The following is a 22,323-nucleotide window of genomic DNA, read 5'->3' as shown; positions in this document are numbered from 1 at the left end:
TCAGTTTCAGCTTTTTATCGTTACTTTCCGATTAATTGCTCTTTTTTTCGTACATTTTCACTGTTCGTTTGTTTTCCGACAATACGCCGCGGGCCGCACTTTGGACACCCCGGACGTGGATTATAGTCGGGACATTTTTCAAGCTGGATGACGTCATTTCTTCCTGGATGTTACAGAAAGTACGAGAATGTGCGAGCTGCTGCCTTAAATTATGTCTTTTCTGTCCTAATGATGGGAGCGGACGGAGGCATGTCCAGCAACTCCATTGCTGCTTCAGCGCAAACAGACAAAACGGAACCGGGAAGGGAACCAGGAATGAAGGACAAAAACTGGATTGCCCGGCAAAAAGCGGAAGTTTTGCCCGATAAGCAAAAAAGATGCGCTGTAGACGACTGGCACTACCGGAGGGAGAGGAAGGCCGTTACGGATAAAAAAAAGTGGCAATACGATATACATCAAAATAATCAGCCCTAGTTCAAATGTTGATATTTCCTGGTACCGAGTCAGATACAGCCACGTGAACGAAGCTGTCCATCACTGCTGGACTCAGCTGGTCCATGACCTCGATCATGGGTTTGTCATCATCCTGGGAGGGGAGAAGAATCACACAGTTATAATCCTATGTATCAGTCATTTAAAGCAGTGGCCCCCAACCAACCAATTTTTTTTATTTTTTTTATTTTTTTAAATTTCTTGTGCGGCCGTGGCCCGGTACCAATTGGTCCACGGACCGGTACCGGGCCGCGGCCGCACAAGAAATTTAAATAAATAAATAAATAAAATAAAAAATAAATGTTTTTTTTTTTTTTTTTAAATTAAATCAACATAAAAAACACAATATATACATAATATATATATTTTTTTATGCCAAAAAAAAAAAAAAATTTTTTTTTACTACATACCCCCTCCCCCCGGTCCATGGGACAAATGTTCAAGCATTGACCGGTCCGCAAGTACAAAAAGGTTGGGGACCACTGGTTTAAAGGAGCCATATGTCATAATTTCATGTCAAGTCACCATTAAATGTCCTTAATAAATCATGTTCTTTTCCAATACCTCTATAACTGATGACAGTAGTTCAGCCGGGATATGTTCATTTCAAAATGAGATTTACAGCCCCGAAATATTGTTTTTGTTTTCATTTCTATGCCCCGCCCCTCCACCGTTTGACCAATTAGAAAGTCAGTGAGTGTGTCACATCCGGGTTGCCAGTTACACACCGCCGTCTTGGTCTGGCCATTGCCACTGGTTAAGTTACTAAACATGTCAGGCCTTAGTACATCTAAAAGTTACCATTCTCAACTTATTCATGACAAAGCCAGGAACAAAACCAGGATTTGTATCGGGGCTGCTTTTGAAAGATGGGAGACGATTGAAGGGGGAGAAGATTTCCTCATCTGGCGCCAAACTTGCTAATTTCCTCTTTGATAGGTAAATCAGGTATTTACGTTTTCTTATTACTTGTAATAAATGGAAATAGATATTTGGTATGTAAACTATATGGTCCAATACAGTCTAAGATCTTGTTTAACAAAGCTAGTATGTTCCTGCAACCAATGCTTCGCTCCACACGACACCTCCTGAGGGCGCCACAGACTGTGGATGCTTTTAAAAAAGGCTTAAAACCCCTTCTTTTAAAAAAAAAGCCTTTTTATTTTATTTATTTTTTTAGATATATGCGTGTTAGTTCTAGTTTTTATTTTTATTTATTTTTTATTATCTTTTTATTTATTTTTTTAATACACTGTAGCTGTTAGAATAATTGTTTGTAAGTTATCACAAAAAACTTTGTGTTGAAATGAGTTCCTAGTAAGAAGACAAAAGCTGTCTTTGAAACCTACCAAGAAGAAGGCTCGTAAAACATGAAGGGGTTTCTGTTTTCTCTCATGTATGGTAATCAACAGAAAGATATTGTTCTAACCCAAGGACTTCAAAGCCGACAGATGGCAGGATCTGCCCAATTTCCAGACGACCTCTTTTTGAACTATTCAGTGTTTCCCATAAACTGCCAAGATAACTGTGGCGGTGGGGGCGTGGCTATGGGCGTGGCTGTGGGCGTGGTCACCATTACATCATCAAATAATTTGCATAATTTACTACAATGATATGATTTTCTCTAAAAAGGCTAAAAAAATCTATACTTACTAATTAATAATAACAGTTTTGTTTTAAACGTCCATCCATTCATCCATTTTACAATATAATTACAACACTTTATGTACATATTTATACACAGATTTGAACAATAAGTTATTCACTGAAATATATTTATTAATTGTGGTTCTTACAAAAAATATATCTTATAAAATATAAAAGCTAAAATATCTCTTTAAAGCTCTGCCCCTTTAATTAGTGCATACTAAATAATTTAACTTTAGCCTACTACTACAACCATATTATTTACCAGCAACATAAAGTGAAACAGAGGCAGAGGTGTCCTGCCACAGTCAGTAACAAATAAACAGAAAACAGTAGTGGTCAAATACAAATAAGGCAACAAGGGAAGTATCCTACACTTCTCTTTTGTAAAGTAGATCTGAACAGCCGATACGGGCATCTACATCAACTATATGATTTGCCTGAGGAGCTGGACAGGACAAAAATAAAAAAAATAAATAAAAAAAAATTATTTTTTATTTGTGGCGGATAAGATATATTTTTTGTAAGAACCACAATTAATAAATATATTTCAGTGAATAACTTATTGTTCTAATCTGTATGTAAATATGTGTTGTAATTATATTGTAAAATGGATGAATGGATGGACGTTTAAAACAAAACTGTTATTATTAATTAGTAAGTATACATTTTTTGAGCCTTTTTAGAGAAAATCATATCATTGTAGCAAATTATGCAAATTACTTGATGATGTAATGGTGACCACGCCCATAGCCACGCCCCCACCGCCACAGCTATCTTGGCAGTTTATGGGAAACACTGCATACCTTGGTAAAACGTCTCCTCTTTAGCTTTGGGCGTACATCAGGCTGCTAATTTAGGCTCCCTGAATTTCCCCCCGGGATCAATAAAGTACTTTCTATTCTAATTTATTTGCACCAGTATAACCATTGCTAGTGTCGGTTGTAGTTAGGGTCCGCCCTGTACCCTGTACAAAGGAACCTATTGAATTTGTAAGGTTTTATTATTATTCTTTATTCTTCCGGCGCCACAAAAAACGCTAATTTGACTCACTTAACATGCTTCAAAACTCACCAAATTTGACACACACATCAGGACATGCGAAAATTGCAAGTTAATAAAAAAACCAAACCCCAAAAATCTAAATTGCGCTCTAGCGCTCCCTAGGAAAAAACAAAAACAAACTGCCTGTAACTTTCACTAGGAAGGTCGTAGAGACATGAAACAAAAACCTGGATGTAGCGCTCCCTAGGAAAAAACAAAAACAAACTGCCTGTAACTCCCACTAGGAAGGTCGTAGAGACATGAAACAAAAACCTCCATGTGTTTCATAATTTTACATCCTCGGGCAAAAACCAACAGGAAGTTGGCAATTTCCCCTTCAAGACAAAATTGTACTAAAAAAACTCATTTTTGCCTCTTTGAGCTGTAATTTGACCCCCTTAAAATACTTCAAAACTCACCAAAATTCTCACACACATCGGGACTGCTGGAAATTGCGATGTAAAAAAAAACCGAACCCCAAAGCTCAAAATTGCGCTCTAGCGCAATTTTTGAATAAAACCGAGACAAAACTGCTTTTTAGAGGAAAACTCAGACAAAACTGCTTGTAACTTCCAGTAGGAACGTCTTAGAGACATGAAACAAATACCTCTATGTAGGTCTCACCTAGACCTACATTTCATAGATTGACATCCTTCAGCAAAAGTTTGCTATTCCTCCTTCAAAACAAAATGTTTGTGACAACCGGTCACCAAACATCAAACGTTATCTCCTCTGAGCGCGTTTGTCGTTTCGGCTTCAAACTGCTACAGGAGAGAGATTGAACCCATCTGATTAAAAGTTCTGTACGTACGTGCTACCGTTTTGATTTTACGAGCCTTCAAAGACCCGCAGCACTAAAGTTGCTTCGCTGCTGTGATTTTACGCGCATTCAAAGAAAACAACCCCTGTGCCGCAACACCTAGGAAAAAGACACAGACACAACTTCCTCTAACTCCCAGTACGAATATCGTAGAGACATGAAACAAAAACCTCCATGTAGGTCAGACTTAGACCTACATTTCATAATTTTACATCCTCGGGCAAAAACCAACAGGAAGTTGGCAATTTCCCCTTCAAGACAAAATTGTACTAAAAAAACTCATTTTTGCCTCTTTGAGCTGTAATTTGACCCCCTTAAAATACTTCAAAACTCACCAAAATTCTCACACACATCAGGACTGCTGGAAATTGCGATCTAAAAAAAAACCGAACCCCAAAGCTCAAAAATTGCGCTCTAATAAAACCGAGACAAAACTGCTTTTTAGAGGAAAACTCAGACAAAACTGCTTGTAACTTCCAGTAGGAACGTCTTAGAGACATGAAACAAATACCTCTATGTAGGTTTCACCTAGACCTACATTTCATAGATTGACATCCTTCAGCAAAAATCAACAGGAAGTTTGCTATTCCTCCTTCAAAACAAAATGTTTGTGACAACCGGTCACCAAACATCAAACGTTATCTCCTCTGAGCGCGTTTGTCGTTTCGGCTTCAAACTGCTACAGGAGAGAGATTGAACCCATCTGATTAAAAGTTCTGTACGTACGTGCTACCGTTTTGATTTTACGAGCCTTCAAAGACCCGCAGCACTAAAGTTGCTTCGCTGCTGTGATTTTACGCGCATTCAAAGAAAACAACCCCTGTGCCGCAACACCTAGGAAAAAGACACAGACACAACTTCCTCTAACTCCCAGTACAAATATCGTAGAGACATGAAACAAAAACCTCCATGTAGGTCAGACTTAGACCTACATTTCATAATTTTACATCCTCGGGCAAAAACCAACAGGAAGTTGGCAATTTCCCCTTCAAGACAAAATTGTACTAAAAAAACTCATTTTTGCCTCTTTGAGCTGTAATTTGACCCCCTTAAAATACTTCAAAACTCACCAAAATTCTCACACACATCGGGACTGCTGGAAATTGCGATCTAAAAAAAACCCGAACCCCAAAGCTCAAAAATTGCGCTCTAATAAAACCGAGACAAAACTGCTTTTTAGAGGAAAACTCAGACAAAACTGCTTGTAACTTCCGGTAGGAACGTCTTAGAGACATGAAACAAATACCTCTATGTAGGTCTCACCTAGACCTACATTTCATAGATTGACATCCTTCAGCAAAAATCAACAGGAAGTTTGCTATTCCTCCTTCAAAACAAAATGTTTGTGACAACCGGTCACCAAATATCAAACGTTATCTCCTCTGAGCGCGTTTGTCGTTTCGGCTTCAAACTGCTACAGGAGAGAGATTGAACCCATCTGATTAAAAGTTCTGTACGTACGTGCTACCGTTTTGATTTTACGAGCCTTCAAAGACCCGCAGCACTAAAGTTGCTTCGCTGCTGTGATTTTACGCGCATTCAAAGAAAACAACCCCTGTGCCGCAACACCTAGGAAAAAGACACAGACACAACTTCCTCTAACTCCCAGTACGAATATCGTAGAGACATGAAACAAAAACCTCCATGTAGGTCAGACTTAGACCTACATTTCATAATTTTACATCCTCGGGCAAAAACCAACAGGAAGTTGGCAATTTCCCCTTCAAGACAAAATTGTACTAAAAAAACTCATTTTTGCCTCTTTGAGCTGTAATTTGACCCCCTTAAAATACTTCAAAACTCACCAAAATTCTCACACACATCGGGACTGCTGGAAATTGCGATCTAAAAAAAAACCGAACCCCAAAGCTCAAAATTGCGCTCTAGCGCAATTTTGAATAAAACCGAGACAAAACGGCTTTTTAGAGGAAAACTCAGACAAAACTGCTTGTAACTTCCGGTAGGAACGTCTTAGAGACATGAAACAAATACCTCTATGTAGGTCTCACCTAGACCTACATTTCATAGAATAACATCCTTCAGCAAAAATCAACAGGAAGTTTGCTATTCCTCCTTCAAAACAAAATGTTTGTGACAACCGGTCACCAAACATCAAACGTTATCTCCTCTGAGCGCGTTTGTCGTTTCGGCTTCAAACTGCTACAGGAGAGAGATTGAACCCATCTGATTAAAAGTTCTGTACGTACGTGCTACCGTTTTGATTTTACGAGCCTTCAAAGACCCGCAGCACTAAAGTTGCTTCGCTGCTGTGATTTTACGCGCATTCAAAGAAAACAACCCCTGTGCCGCAACACCTAGGAAAAAGACACAGACACAACTTCCTCTAACTCCCAGTACGAATATCGTAGAGACATGAAACAAAAACCTCCATGTAGGTCAGACTTAGACCTACATTTCATAATTTTACATCCTCGGGCAAAAACCAACAGGAAGTTGGCAATTTCCCCTTCAAGACAAAATTGTACTAAAAAAACTCATTTTTGCCTCTTTGAGCTGTAATTTGACCCCCTTAAAATACTTCAAAACTCACCAAAATTCTCACACACATCGGGACTGCTGGAAATTGCCATCTAAAAAAAAACCGAACCCCAAAGCTCAAAATTGCGCTCTAGCGCAATTTTTGAATAAAACCGAGACAAAACTGCTTTTTAGAGGAAAACTCAGACAAAACTGCTTGTAACTTCCGGTAGGAACGTCTTAGAGACATGAAACAAATACCTCTATGTAGGTCTCACCTAGACCTACAAAGACCCGCAGCACTAAAGTTGCTTCGCTGCTGTGATTTTACGCGCATTCAAAGAAAACAACCCCTGTGCCGCAACACCTAGGAAAAAGACACAGACACAACTTCCTCTAACTCCCAGTACGAATATCGTAGAGACAGGAAACAAAAACCTCTATGTAGGTCTCACTCAGGACTACCACTGGACAAAATTATTGGGACACCTAGGCCTAGCACCTGCCAAAATGCGGACCCGACCAACGCTGCTTGCAGCTTGAATTGGTTTTAGTCTTTGTTTTCTGATAGTACTGACAATAACCATTTGTCGTGATATTCTACGCGGGCTGAAAATAGCCTCATTTCTGTGTAAAATGTGTGGGTTACAAATTGCTGATCTTATGGTCCCAGCACCTCAACCCCTAGTAAGGAAGTTTGAAGTTCCTTGGAGTAGCCCAGACCATCCAGCTGCGTATCTGGCAACCTCAGTCAGGGAGAGGACTACAGAACTTTGACGGTGATTGCAGATTATTACACATGGCTCCTTTAACGTTCTTTTTTAAAAAATTCTGTTCTTTCATTCCCCAAGACCAGTGTCCGCACCTCGGCGTGTCCGAGCGCGGTGAAGAGGCAGCGTATCTCTCGGAGCACGCCCACCGCCAGCTTCCTGGTGCTGATCTGGCAGGAGCAGAGGAGCAGCAAGGCCAGGCCCTCCACGGCGTGGAGCACGGAGCAGTGCGGGCTTCGCTCGGACATTCTGGGGCTGGCCTGAGTGAGAGGAAGGACCGCAGCGGGTGAAGAATGACCCAGAGAAAAAAAAAAAGGGAGTGGCGTCGTTGACCGACCTCGACGCCGCCTCGCGTCTTGCCCTGCAGCTGCAGCGCTAACCTCCACTGAGTGAGCAGCTGCAGCAGGAGCTTGACGGACGCGTCCTGAAGACCCTGCTGGGTGTCTTGGACCTGGGCGAGAGACGGAAGAGGTGCTGAATGTACAAACCCCTAAAGCGGTGAAGTTGTCACGTTGTGTAAATGGTAAATAAAAAGAGAATACAACTAATCCTTTTCAACTTATATTCAATTGAATAGACTGCAAAGACAAGATATTTCATGTTCACACTGAGAAACTTTGTTATTTGTTGCAATTAATCATGAACTTAGAATTTAATAGCAGCAACACATTGCAAAAAAAGCATTTTTACCACTGTGTTACATGGCCTTTCCTTTTAACAACACTCAGTAAAGTTTGGGAACTGAGGAGACACTTTTTTGAAGTGGAATTCTTTCCCATTTTAAGTTGTTCAACAGTCTCCCTTCTCATATTTTAGCCTTCACACATTTTCAATGTCTGGACTACAGGCAGGCCAGTCTAGTACCCGCGCTCTTTTACTACAACAGATGTCACTCGGTGAGTTTACATCATTTGAATACCTGTGTGCTGTGTTGAAATGCTCTCCCAAAATTCTCTTGTTAATTATCTACAGGCCACCTAAATATTCTGCAAATTTTTTTGATGATTTTACTGAACTATTGTCTAGCATCTCCACTGACTTTGACTGCCTGGTTATAACTGGTGATTTTAATTTTCATATTGACGATTTAAATGACAAGGGCGCAAAAGAACTTTTTACTATTTTAGACACATTTGAACTGTCTCAACATGTGAAAGAGGCTACACATTATAAGGGACACACCCTGGACCTGATTATCACAAAAGGTCTCAATGTTTCTGATGTTCTTGTGATTGATCCTTCATTGTCTGATCATTTCTGTGTTTTCTTTAATATTTCTGTAATTCCGGACACACAAACAGAATCAAAGAATGTCAAAAAGCGGTACATAAATGAACATGCTAATGTCCTCTTTAAAAACGCCATCTCCTCACTACCACCTCTAAACCCATGTCATGCTGATGATCTTGTAAGCAACTTTAATTCCAAAATTGTGAATATCATAGATATCATTGCACCTGTTACAGTTAAAACGATTTCTGGCAAGCAAAAGGCACCCTGGAGAAAATCTGCTGCTGTAACAGCCCAGAGAAGAGAGTGCAGGAAGGCTGAACGAATCTGGCGGAATACAAAACTTCATATTCACCATGACATCTATAAAGAGAGCCTCCAGGCCTACAATTTAGTCTTAAAAAGTGCTAGAGAAACATTCTTCTCCAATATCATAAACAGCAACACAAATAAGGCCAAAACCCTATTCACAATCGTTGACAGACTGACTAAACCCCCAACACAAATACCAGCCGAACTCCATTCCACGCAGAAATGCAATGACTTTGCATTCTTTTATACTGATAAAATTGAAGGCATCAGACGCACCATCAATATCTCAAGTAAAAAAGTTGGATCACCACCCCATTTAGGCAAAAGTAACACAGCAATGATGGCAAGCTTTAATGCCATAGACTCTAAAACTCTAGTGGAAACGGTGACAGCTCTAAAGTCATCCACCTGCTGCCTTGATGTTTTACCTACCAACTTCTTTAAGAATGTTTTTGACTGCCTATCAACAGACATCTTGCAAATAGTTAATAATTCTATTAAATCGGGCAATTTCCCGAAGGCTTTCAAAACTGCAGTCATTAAACCTCTTCTAAAAAAGCAGAGCCTAGATGCCTCTATTATCAACAACTACAGACCAATTTCAAATCTACCATTCATAAGTAAAATAATTGAGAAAGTTGTCCTCCAACAACTAAATCACTTCTTGGCTTCTACTGGCTGCCACAACAACTTCCAGTCAGGATTTCGACCTCTTCATAGCACAGAGACGGCCCTTCTTAAAGTTATAAATGACATCCGTCTAAACACAGACTCTGGCAAAACTTCAGTATTAATGCTTTTGGACCTCAGTGCTGCATTTGACACTGTCGACCACTCAATACTTTTGGACAGGTTGGAAAACTGGGTGGGGATCTCAGGCACAGTTTTAAGCTGGTTCAAGTCATATCTACAAGATAGGAACTATTTTGTTTCCATTGGTGACTTTGTATCAGAACCAACCAACGTAACGTGTGGAGTCCCCCAAGGTTCAATCTTGGGGCCGACTTTATTTAACATCTATATGCTCCCACTAGGACAAATCATGCAAAATAATAACATTGACCATCATTGCTATGCCGATGACACCCAAATCTATGTAGCGCTATCACCAAATGACTATCGCCCCATAGATCTTCTGTGCCAGTGCATTGAGCAAGTCAAACACTGGATGTGCCAAAATTTCCTACAACTAAATGAAGATAAAACTGAGATAATTGTTTTTGGTGCTAAAAAAGAAAGGTTTAAAGTCATCCAACACCTTCAATCACTGTCCCTGAAAACCTCAAATAAAGCCAGAAATCTTGGGGTTATTTTAGATTCTGATTTACATTTCGACAGTCACATCAAATCAGTAACAAAATCGGCCTACTATCACCTCAAAAATGTAAAAAGACTTAGAGGGCTCATGTCAGCTCAAGACTTAGAAAAACTTGTACATGCCTTTATTACCAGTAGGCTAGACTATTGTAATGGTCTCCTTGCAGGTCTTCCCAAAAAAACTGTCAGGCAGCTGCAGCTTGTTCAGAACGCTGCTGCTAGAGTTCTAACAAAGACCAAAAAATGTGAGCACATTACACCAATTCTTAAATCCTTACATTGGCTCCCTGTACATCAGAGAATAGATTTCAAAATCCTCCTGCTCACATATAAATCACTACATGGTCTAGGGCCCAAGTATATCACTGATATGCTCCCACTATATACGCCCTCTAGATCACTAAGATCTTCTGAGACCAATCTGTTAGCGCTTCCAAGAGTAAACTCAAATCAAGGGAGATCATCATTCAGTCACTATGCAACAAATAGCTGGAATAAACTTCCTGAAGATGTCAGACTCTCCCCAACTCTCACTACTTTTAAAACTAGACTGAAGACTTTTATGTTCACCTTAGCTTTCAGCTAAATCTTTTAATCTTTTAACTTTTAACGTCTGCACTGTTTTTATTTTTATTGTCTGCATTTTAATTTTGCTTTTATTTTCTTTCATTTCACTTTGTTGTCTGTGAAGCACTTTGAGTCTGCCTTGTGTATGAAAAGCGCTATACAAATAAAGTTGCCTTGCCTTGCCTTGCCTACAAAGCCACATTGTTGTAACACGTGGCTTGGCATCGTCTTGCTGAAATAAGCAGGGGCGTCGATGGTAACGTTGCTTGGATTGCTCCAAAAGCTGTATGTACCTTTCAGCATTAATGGTGCCTTCACAGATGTGTAAGTTACCCATGTCTTGGGCACTAATACACCCCCATACCATCACACATGCTGCCTTTTACACTTTGCGCCTAGAACAATCCGGATGGTTCTTTTCCTCTTTGGACGTCCACAGTTTTTTAAAAACAATTGAAATGTGGACTCGTCAGACCACAGAACACTTTTCCACTTTGCATCAGTCCGTCTTAGATGAGGTCGGGCCCCGCGAAGCCGGCGGCGTTTCCGGGTGTTGTTGATAAAATGGCTTTGGCTTTGCATAGTGGAGTTTTAACTTGCACTTACAGATGTAGCGACCAACTGTAGTTACTGACAGTGGTTTACTGAAGTGTTCCTGAGCCCATGTGGTGATATCCTTTACTCTTAGACTTCCTTTTATTGTCATTGAAATTTGAACTTTACAGTACAGATTAGAACGTTTCCGGGTGTTGTTGATAAATGGCTTTGGCTTTGCATAGTACAATTTTAACTTGCACTTACAGATGTAGCGACCGACTGTAGTTACCGACAGCGGTTTTCTGAAGTGTTCCTGAGCCCATGTGGTGATATCCTTTAGACTTAGACTTCCTTTTATTGTCATTCAAATTTGAACTTTACAGTACAGATTAGAACAAAATTTTGTTTCATTAGCTCATGGTAGGATAAAAGAGCAATAAGGTGCAGATATAAATAAATAGATTACTGATTAGATTAGATTTACTCACTGATGTCGCTTTTTGATGCAGTACCACCTAAAGGATCCAAGGTCCATAATATGGCTTACCTGCAGTGATTTCTCAAGATTCTCTGAACCTTTTGATGATATTACGGAGCGTAGATGGTGAAATCCCTAAATTCCTTGCATTGTGGACTCGTCAAACCACAGAACACTTTTCCACTTTGCATCAGTCCATCTTAGATGAGCTCGGGGCCCCGCGAAGCCGGCGGCGTTTCCGGGTGTTGTTGATAAAATGGCTTTGGCTTTGCATAGTAGAGTTTTAACTTGCACTTACAGATGTAGCGACCGACTGTAGTTACCGACAGTGGTTTTCTGAAATGTTCCTTTGCCTATGTGGTGATATCCTTTACACACCGATGTGGCTTTTTGATGCAGTACCGCCTGAGGGATCCAAGGTGCGTAACATCATGGCTTACGTGCAGTGATTTCTCCAGATTCTCTGAACCTTTTGATGATATTACGGAGCGTAGATGGTGAAACCCCTAAATTCCTTGCAATGTGGACTCGTCAGACCACAGAACACTTTTCCACTTTGCATCAGTCCATCTTAGATGAGCTCGGGGCCCCGCGAAGCCGGCGGCGTTTCCGGGTGTTGTTGATAAAATGGCTTTGGCTTTGCATAGTGGAGTTTTAACTCGCACTTACAGATGTAGCGACCGACTGTAGTTACCGACAGTGGTTTTCTGAAATGTTCCTGAGCCCATGTGGTGATATCCTTTACACACCGATGTGGCTTTTTGATGCAGTACCGCCTGAGGGATCCAAGGTGCGTAACATCATGGCTTTCTCCAGATTCTCTGAACCTTTTGATGATATTACGGAGCGTAGACGGTGAAATCCCTAAATTCCTTGCAATGTGGACTCGTCAGACCACAGAACACTTTTCCACTTTGCATCAGTCCATCTTAGATGAGCTCGAAGCCGGCGGCGTTTCCGGGTGTTGTTGGTAAAATGGCTTTGGCTTTGCAATTTACAGTTTTAACTTGCACTTACAGATGTAGCGACCGACTGTAGTTACCGACAGTGGTTTTCTGAAATGTTCCTTTGCCTATGTGGTGATATCCTTTACACACTGACATGGCTTTTTGATGCAGTACCGCCTGAGGGATCCAAGGTGCGTAACATCATGGCTTACGTGCAGTGATTTCTCCAGATTCTCTGAACCATTTGATGATATTACGGAGCGCAGATGGTGAAATCCCTAAATTCCTTGCAATAGCTGGTTGAGAAATGTTGTCCTTAAACAATTTGCTCAGGCATTTGTCGACAAAGTGGTGACCCTCGACCCCGTCCTTGTTTGTGAACGACTGAGCATTTCGCGGAAGCTGCTTTTGTACCCAATCATGGCACCCACCTGTTCCCAAGTAGCCTGTTCACCTGTGGGATGTTCCAAATAAGTGTTTTGATGAGCATTCCTCAACTTTCTCAGTCTTTTTTGCCACTTGTGCCAGCTTTTTTAAAACACGTTGCAGGCATCCAATTCCAAATGAGCTAATGTTTGCAACAAATAACAAAGTGAACATGAAATATCTTGTCTTTGCAGTCTATTCAATTGAATATAAGTTGGAAAGGATTTGTTGTATTCTCTTTTTATTTACCATTTACACAACGTGACAACTTCACCGCTTTTGGGTTTTGTATTTCCCGGCTTATGGATGTGGGTAATGTGCGGCGGTTATACCTCGCGTAAGAGGAAGTGCGTGTAGCCGAAGAGGACGTCCTCCCTCCAGTCGGAGAAGTCCAGTAGCAGGCTCTGAAGGGAGTTCTGGGAAATGAGCCGCAGCTCGTCGTCCATGTGCACCGTGAGTCTGCGGCGGGGACAAAGTCAAGTAAATAAGGCCACGGGTGAAGCGGGTGGATGTGCGTTTACCGTGAGAGGAGGTCGATGAGTTCGGGTTTGGACATTCCGTCAGGGAGGATGCGGGGCACGGCGGCGACGCACGTCCGGAACAGGTCGATTTTAGGCTTCCTTTCGCCGCTGTCAAAAACCAGGAGGGACGTGAGGCGTGCTCGTTTTGTGCGGACTTACATGGAGACGTACGTGATCATGTCCTCGGGTTCTTTGTTGAGCATCTGGGCGCTGGTGAGCATCATGCAGCGGCCCACCTCCTTGTCCAGGTGTCTGAGGATGTTGTCCAGGGCCTTCCTCACCTGCGAGTAGTACAAGGACATGCCTGCGCGGACAAGAGACGGGCGATGAAGTGACGGAGGTGGAGGGATGGCGTCGAAACCCACCTATGAGCTTGGCCTCCTCCTCTGTGAGGGTCTTGCTGAGGTAGGTTTTCTTCTTTTTCAGGGAGTTCCCCGAGGGCAGGGTGGCTCCCGTGTTGGGCATGGGAGGTTCTCCGTCTTTCTGCTGCAGAGCGTCGGCGATCACCAGGAAGGCTCGCAGGCCGATGTTCATACGCTGTGGCAAAGACCAGGGTTTAGTTCGTGCCCAAGTTACCATGGTTACACTCGCACAACGTACAAAAAGGAGCGGGATGAAGCGGAACTTTTTTTTTTATTCCTAACCCTTCTCCATTTGTCACATCAACCACTTTTTTCATAGTAGGAGGAAAAAGATTGAAAAAGTGTAATAGTAGAGTTAATAGTTCATAATAAAATAATATATGTATATATAAATATTGTTATACAAAATTATATCAACTGTAAATATATGAATAAATAAAGAAGTAATAAGTAGCTTTTTTAGAAAATTAAATAACATTTCAAACAATTAATTTAATATAATATAATACAAATTATATTAGTAATACATAAATAAGGGAGGTATAAATAACTTATTCAAAAATAAAATAATTAAAAAAGAAAATAATTTAATGTATGGATGAATAAATGAGTTATAGAAAATAAAATAAATATTTTAATAAAGATAAATGTATACATTATATATTAAATTAATAATTTAAAAATATTTAAATGAAAAAAGGTAAATAATATACAATTATAAAAAATTAATAATTCAATGTATTGATTAATAAATGAGTTACAGGCAATCAGATAAATATTTAAATAAAATGAGAAAAATTATAAATAATATGAAAAAATATATATATATAAATATTTCAAAAATAAAATAATTTAATGTATTGATAAATAAATGAGTTATAGAAAATAAAATAAATATTTTAATAAATATAAATATATAAATTATATATAAAATTTGATAAATTAATAATTAAAAAAAAAGGTAAATAATATACAATCATAAAAAATTAAGAATTAAATGTATCGATGAATAAATGAGTAAAAGACAATCAGATAAATATTTAAATAAAATGAGAAAAATTATAAATAATTTGCAAAGATATGTACATGAATATTTAAAAAATTCAATAATTACATTTTCAAAAGACAGATATGTACAATTTAATTAATGAATAATTCAATATATAGATTTTTAAAAAAATACTTATGGACAATAAAATAAATATTTAAATAAAATGAGAAAAATTACAAATAATATGCAAAGATATATACGTAAATATTTCAAAAATAAAATAATTACATTTTCAAAAGACAGATATGTACAATTTAATTAATGAACAATTAAATGTATAGATAAAAAAGATAAGGTTTAGAAAATAAAATAAATATTTTAATAAAGACAAATGTATAAATGATATATAAAATTAGATAAATTAATAATTTAAAAAAAAAGGTAAATAATATACAATTATAAAAAAATGACGAGTTAAATGTATCGATAAATAAATGAGTTACAGACAATCAGATAAATATTTAAATAAAATGAGAAAAATTATAAATAACATGCAAAGATATATACATAAATATTTCAAAAATTTAATAATTACATTTTCAAAAGACAGATATGTACAATTTAATTAATGAATAATTATATATATATATTTTAAAAAATGACTTATGGACAATGAAATAAATATTTAAATAAAAAGACAAAATTACAAATAATATACAAAATTGTATAAATAAACATTTCTAAAAATTAAAGAACATTTTAAAAAGACAAATATATACAATTATATTAATGAATAAATAAATATATGGATAAATAAATGACTTATGGACAATAAAATAAATATTTAAATAAAAAGAGATAATTATAAATGATATGTAAAAGTATACAAATATATCTGATTACAGGATAAACAAAACATTCATTAAAAAACAGGAAATAAATACAGGAGTAATAGTGAAAAATGCATAATATAATAGGCAGAGGGGAAGTTATAGACACAACTGGTATAATAATAAGTGACGTAAAATTGTATAATGATCAAATGGATATGATGTCTGACAGTAAGTGCAATAAAAATGCAGCACAATATTAAAAATGATCACAGAAGAAGAAGAAGAAGAGTACCTCTGGGTTGAGGCTGAAGGCTTTGGCGGGTTTGCCAACACTGAGCAGGTCAAATATGATCTCCTTCATGGCAAAGTCCAGCCTCTCCTGAGCACAAACACATGTCACGGGTCCGTTGGTTACTTCCAGTCAGCAGAACTCCTGCCACCCACCTGCGCGATGAACTGGATGATCTTGACAAAGATATTGAGCGGCATGTCTCTGGGGACCACGCTGCGGCTTCCTTTAGGGAAGAGAGTGGAGGTGATGGACGTCAGGCGACTGTGGGAGGGGAAAGCGTTACAAAGAGTTCACCTTTGGCAAAAGCAGCCTTCCATTGAGCAAGGCACTATACTAGATGTACTAGATCGCAAGTGTCAAACTCAAGGCCCGGGGGCCAGATTTGGCCGGCCACATCATTTTATGTGGCCCGCCAATGCGTGGAAATATTATGCATCAATAAAGTACTTACTTAATGTATTCTTTCTTTACATTTTGACAGAACAAAATACATTTATTGCATGCAATTGCATATATTTTGATTCAATATATATTTTAAATTTTTCTTATTATTTTTTTAAATGTATTTTTTATACTCCATTTTGACAGAAAAAAATACATTTATTGCATGCAATTGCATATATTTTGATTCAATAATATCTAACAATATATATTTTTTGACAGAAAAAAATAAATTTATTGCATGCAATTGCATATATTTTGATTCAATAATATCTAACAATATATTTCTTTGACAGAAAAAAATACATTTATTGCATGCAATTGCATATGTTTTAAGTCAATAATATCTAATATCTAACAATATCTTTTTTTGACAGAAAAATGTGTATTTATTGCATGCAATTGCATATATTTTGATTCAATAATATCAAACAATATCTTTTTTTGACAGAAAAAAATACATTTATTGCATGCAATTGCATATATTTTGATTCAATAATATCTAACAATATATATTTAATTTTTATTGTATTATTTTTTTTAATGTATTTTTTATACTCCATTTTGACAGAAAAAATACATTTATTGCATGCAATTGCATATATTTTGATTCAATAATATCCAACAATATATTTTTTTGATTTTTAAATTTTTTTTAAAATTATATTATTATTTTTTTAAATGTATTTTTTTATACTCCATTTTGACAGAAAAAAATAAATGTTTTGCATGCAATTGCATATATTTTGATTCAATAATATCTAATAATATATTTTTTTGACAGAAAAAAATAAATTTATTGCATGCAATTGCATATGTTTTAATTCAATAATATCTAATATCCAACAATATATTTTTTTGACAGAAAAAAATTAATTTATTGCATGCAATTGCATATATTTTGATTCAATAATATCTAACAATATATTTTTTTGACAGAAAAAAATACATTTATTGCATGCAATTGCATATATTTTAATTCAATAATATCTAACAATATATTTTTTGACAGAAAAAAATACATTTCTTGCATGCAATACACGTGTTACAACAATATATATTTTATTTTTATTGTATTATTTTTTTAAATGCATTTTTTTATACTCCATTTTGACAGAAAAAAATACATTTATTGCATGCAATTGCATATATTTTGATTCAATAATATCTAACAATATATATATTTTTTTTTTTTTTTTTTTTAAATTATATTATTATTTTTTAAAATGTATTTTTTATACTCCATTTTGACAGAAAAATACATTTATTGCATGCAATTGCATATATTTTGATTCAATAATATCTAACAATATATTTTTTTGATTTTTAAAATGTATTTTTAATTATATTATAATTTTTTTAAATGTATTTTTTTATACTCCATTTTGACAGAAAAAAATAAATGTATTGCATGCAATTGCATATATTTTGATTCAATAATATCTAACAATATATATTTTTTGACAGAAAAAAATAAATGTATTGCATGCAATTGCATATATTTTGATTCAATAATATCTAACAATATATTTTTTGGACAGAAATTTTTTTATTTATTGCATGCAATTGCATATATTTTGATTCAATAATATCCAACAATATATTTTTTTGACAGAAAAAAATTAATTTATTGCATGCAATTGCATATATTTTGATTCAATAATATCTAACAATATATTTTTTTGACAGAAAAAAATAAATTTATTGCATGCAATTGCATATGTTTTAATTCAATAATATCTAATATCTAACAATATCTTTTTTTGACAGAAAAAAATAAATGTATTGCATGCAATTGCATATATTTTGATTCAATAATATCTAACAATATCTTTTTTTGACAGAAAAAAATACATTTATTGCATGTAATTGCATATATTTTGATTCAATAATATCTAACAATATATATTTTATTTTTATTGTATTATTTTTTTAAATGCATTTTTTTATACTCCATTTTGACAGAAAAAAATACATTTATTGCATGCAATTGCATATATTTTGATTAAATAATATCTAACAATATATATTTTTTGACATAAAAAATAAATTTATTGCATGCAATTGCATATATTTTGATTCAATATCTAACAATGTATTTCTTTGACAGAAAAAATACATTTATTGCATGCAATTGCATATATTTTGATTCAATAATATCTAACAATATATTTTTTTGACAGAAAAAAAATACATTTATTGCATGCAATTGCATATGTTTTAATTCAATAATATCTAATATCTAACAATATCTCTTTTTGACAGAAAAAAATAAATGTATTGCATGCAATTGCATATATTTTGATTCAATAATATCTAACAATATATTTTTTTGACAGAAAAAAATACATTTATTGCATGCAATTGCATATGTTTTAATTAAATAATATCTAACAATCTTTTTTTGACAGAAAAAAATACATTTATTGCATGCAATTGCATATATTTTGATTCAATAATATCTAACAATATCTTTTTTTGACAGAAAAAAATACATTTATTGCATACAATTGCATATATTTTGATTCAATAATATCTAACAATATATATTTTATTTTTATTTTATCATTTTTTTAAATGTACTTTTTTATACTCCATTTTGACAGAAAAAATACATTTATTGCATGCAATTGCATATATTTTGATTCAATAATATCTAACAATATATATATATATATTTTTATTATTTCTTTTAATTATATTATTATTTTTTTAAATGCATTTTTTATACTCCATTTTGACAGAAAAAAATACATTTATTGCATGAAATTGCATACATTTTGATTCAATAATATCTAACAATATATATTTTTTATTACTTTTTTAAATTATTTTATTATTTTTTAAATGTATTTTTTATACTCCATTTTGACAGAAAAAAATTAATGTATTGCATGCAATTGCATATATTTTGATTCAATAATAACTAACAATATATATTTTTTATTTTTTTATTATTTTATTAAATGTATTTTTTTATACAAGTATTCATTTATTTTTCTGCTTGTTTGTCTTTTATTTGGGTTTTATCGTCGTATGTTTTTTCTTCTGCCATATGGATCCCCCTGGGTCTGAAATAAAATGACTACTAACTAAATAATGTAACAAACACTATATTATACATTAAACATGTTTTTTCTTAAAATAAAAAATAAATACTTAAAATATCTGCTTGATTTATGTATGAATCTGTAATAATAATGTTGGTAATGTTAAAAATGTACTGTTAGTTACATTTGTATGAATTTAGGTTGGATAGTAGTTATATCTGATAATAATGAACCGTTAGTTTCATGTTTCCTAATATTCTAACAAATATATTGTCTTTTTTTTGTAAAAATGAAAATAATATCTGACTGACTTATCATTGACTTACACCAGACTGTATCCCACAGTGGTTGAAAAACATTGGTCTATTATATGGAGGAACGTAGTTAACCATACAACTGGCATCCAATGTTATTAAAAAAGTATTGATTTTGAATCGAGAATCGTTTTGAATTAGGAATGGATTCTGAATGGAATGGAATCACCACAATAATGTATCACCGATGATATCACAATTGTCGTCACCTTTGTGTTGCAGTGTTGCTTTCACACTTGATCCGGATCATGTAGACCCACAGGAGGCGGTAGAGAGACTCCAGAGCCACACGGGCCATCTTGGGGTCTCTGTTCTGCACTCAGAACAGGAGATTCACGTCAACACGACTGACACAAACGCACACTTTGTTGACATGTTCCCTGACCTTGAGGTTGGACAGGCAGTTGTTGAGGAAAACGTGCCAGCGGCTGAGGAAGAGCTGCTTCTGGCTGACGCACAGCAGACACGTCACCAGGGGGTACAAGGCCTGGTGGGCGCACACACAGTGGGGAAGTCACAAGGTGTGAAACATTGAAGGAATCTGGCCCACCACATTATTTAATTTGGCCAGCGAAAGCCTGGAAATAATATGCATTAATAAAAATGCTTAATCTTTTCTTACTAAATATATTTCTTCTTTCCCCTTTGACATTAAAAATCATGTACTGCATGCAATTGCATATCTTTTAAAATGCAATATTATCAAAATATAAATATTATATTGTCATGTATTCCAAAAATATTTTTTGTTAAAGTAAAGATAAATACCAGGGTTTCCCACACATTCATTTATTTGTGGCGGCCCGCCACGAAAGAATTACGTCCGCCACAAATAAAAATTAAAAATTAAAAAATTAAAAAAAAATTATTTTATTTTTATTTTTTTTTTTTTTAAATTTTTTTTATTTATTTTTATTTTTTATTTTATTTTTCTCAGGCAAATCATATAGTAGATGTAGATGCCCATATCGGCTGTTCAGATTTACTTTACAAAAGAGAAGTGTAGGATACTTCTCTTGTTGCCTTTATATGTATTTGACTTTATTAAATGTATTTATATTAGAAACACAACATGTGTATATAACAAAAGGTGCAAAAGTCTGCAGGCAGTATGAAACACATGGTTAAGTGTAGGGAGTAAAACTGATGGCAGTCTAAAGTTCAAGATTTTTGGAGCTCTTTGTTCAGTGGATCAGATGTTTGATGAAGCTCTGTGTCTATCTACCACCACTACTGTTTTCGGTTTATTTGTTACTGACTGTGGCAGGACACCTCTGCCTCTGTTTCACTTTATGTTGCTGGTAAATAATATGGTTGTAGTAGTAGGCTAAAGTTAAATTATTTAGTATGCACTAATTAAAGGGGGCAGAGCTTGAGACATTTTAGCTTTTATATTTTATAAGATATATTTTTTTGTAAGAACCACAATTAATAAATATATTTCAGTGAATAACTTATTGTTCAAATCTGTATATAAATATGTACATAAAGGGTTGTAATTATATTGTAAAATGGATGGATGGATGGATGGACGTTTAAAACAAAACTGTTATCATTAATTAGTAAGTATAAATTTTTTGAGCCTTTTTAGAGAAAATCAAATCATTGTAGTAAATTATGCAAATTACTCGATGTTGTCATGTGACCACGCCCATAGCCACGCCCCCACCGCCACAGGTATCTTGGCAGTTTATGGGAAACACTGAATACTGTACAGTATTTTCCGGACCATAAGGTGGTCTATTTTCAATCTTTTTTCATATGTAAGGCGCACCAAATTATAAGGTGCATCAAAGGAGTCATATTATTATTTATTTTTTCTAAATGTAAAAGTAGGGATGTCCGATAATATCGGACTGCCGATATTATCGGCCGATAAATGCTTTAAAATGTAATATCGGAAATTATCGTATCGGTTTCAAAAAGTAAAATTTATGACTTTTTAAAACGCCGCTGTGTACACGGACGTAGGGGAGAAGTACAGAGCGCCAATAAACCTACGGCTTTTCACACACACAAGTGAATGCAAGGCTTGGTCAACAGCCATACAGGTCACACTGAGGGTAGCCGTATAAACAAGTGTAACACTGTTACAAATATGCGCCACACTGTGACATACATTTCGGGAGAACATCCGCACCATAACACAACAGAACAAATACACAGAACCCCTTGCAGCACTAACTCTTCCGGGACGCTAAAATATACACTCCCCCGCTTCGAGGTCGGTAAGAAAAAAACGGAATGATTCCGTACATTAGGCGCCCCGGGTTATATGGCGCACTGTCGAGTTTTGAGGAAAAAAAAGGATTTTAAGTGCGCCTTATAGTCCGGAAAATACAGTACCGTATTTTTCGGAGTATAAGTCGCTCCGGAGTATAAGTCGCACCGACCGAAAATGCATAATAAAGAAGGAAAATAACACATATAAGTCGCACTGGAGTATAAGTCGCA

At 35.6% G+C, this 22,323-nt stretch overlaps 1 protein-coding gene across 1 annotated transcript in view; it reads right to left on the bottom strand.

The window, feature by feature from the left end:
* fryb (furry homolog b (Drosophila)) overlaps window positions 1-22,323 on the bottom strand; it is a 184,905-nt gene that overhangs the window by 93,026 nt on the left and 69,556 nt on the right. The window contains exons 11-21 of the mRNA XM_062046964.1: window positions 20,255-20,356; window positions 20,079-20,182; window positions 16,217-16,325; window positions 16,065-16,151; window positions 13,952-14,123; window positions 13,758-13,890; window positions 13,587-13,694; window positions 13,398-13,524; window positions 7,589-7,702; window positions 7,347-7,511; window positions 500-586 (exon numbers count right to left, since the gene is read on the bottom strand). Coding sequence (XP_061902948.1) covers window positions 500-586; window positions 7,347-7,511; window positions 7,589-7,702; window positions 13,398-13,524; window positions 13,587-13,694; window positions 13,758-13,890; window positions 13,952-14,123; window positions 16,065-16,151; window positions 16,217-16,325; window positions 20,079-20,182; window positions 20,255-20,356 — 1,308 coding nt within the window. The remainder of the gene's footprint in view (window positions 1-499; window positions 587-7,346; window positions 7,512-7,588; window positions 7,703-13,397; window positions 13,525-13,586; window positions 13,695-13,757; window positions 13,891-13,951; window positions 14,124-16,064; window positions 16,152-16,216; window positions 16,326-20,078; window positions 20,183-20,254; window positions 20,357-22,323) is intronic.

Source organism: Entelurus aequoreus, linkage group LG05, assembly GCF_033978785.1.
Source record: "Entelurus aequoreus isolate RoL-2023_Sb linkage group LG05, RoL_Eaeq_v1.1, whole genome shotgun sequence".
Taxonomy (NCBI): Eukaryota; Metazoa; Chordata; class Actinopteri; order Syngnathiformes; family Syngnathidae; genus Entelurus; species Entelurus aequoreus.
The sequence above is the reverse complement of the archived record's forward strand: the minus strand, read 5'-3'. Positions and strand labels throughout refer to the sequence as shown.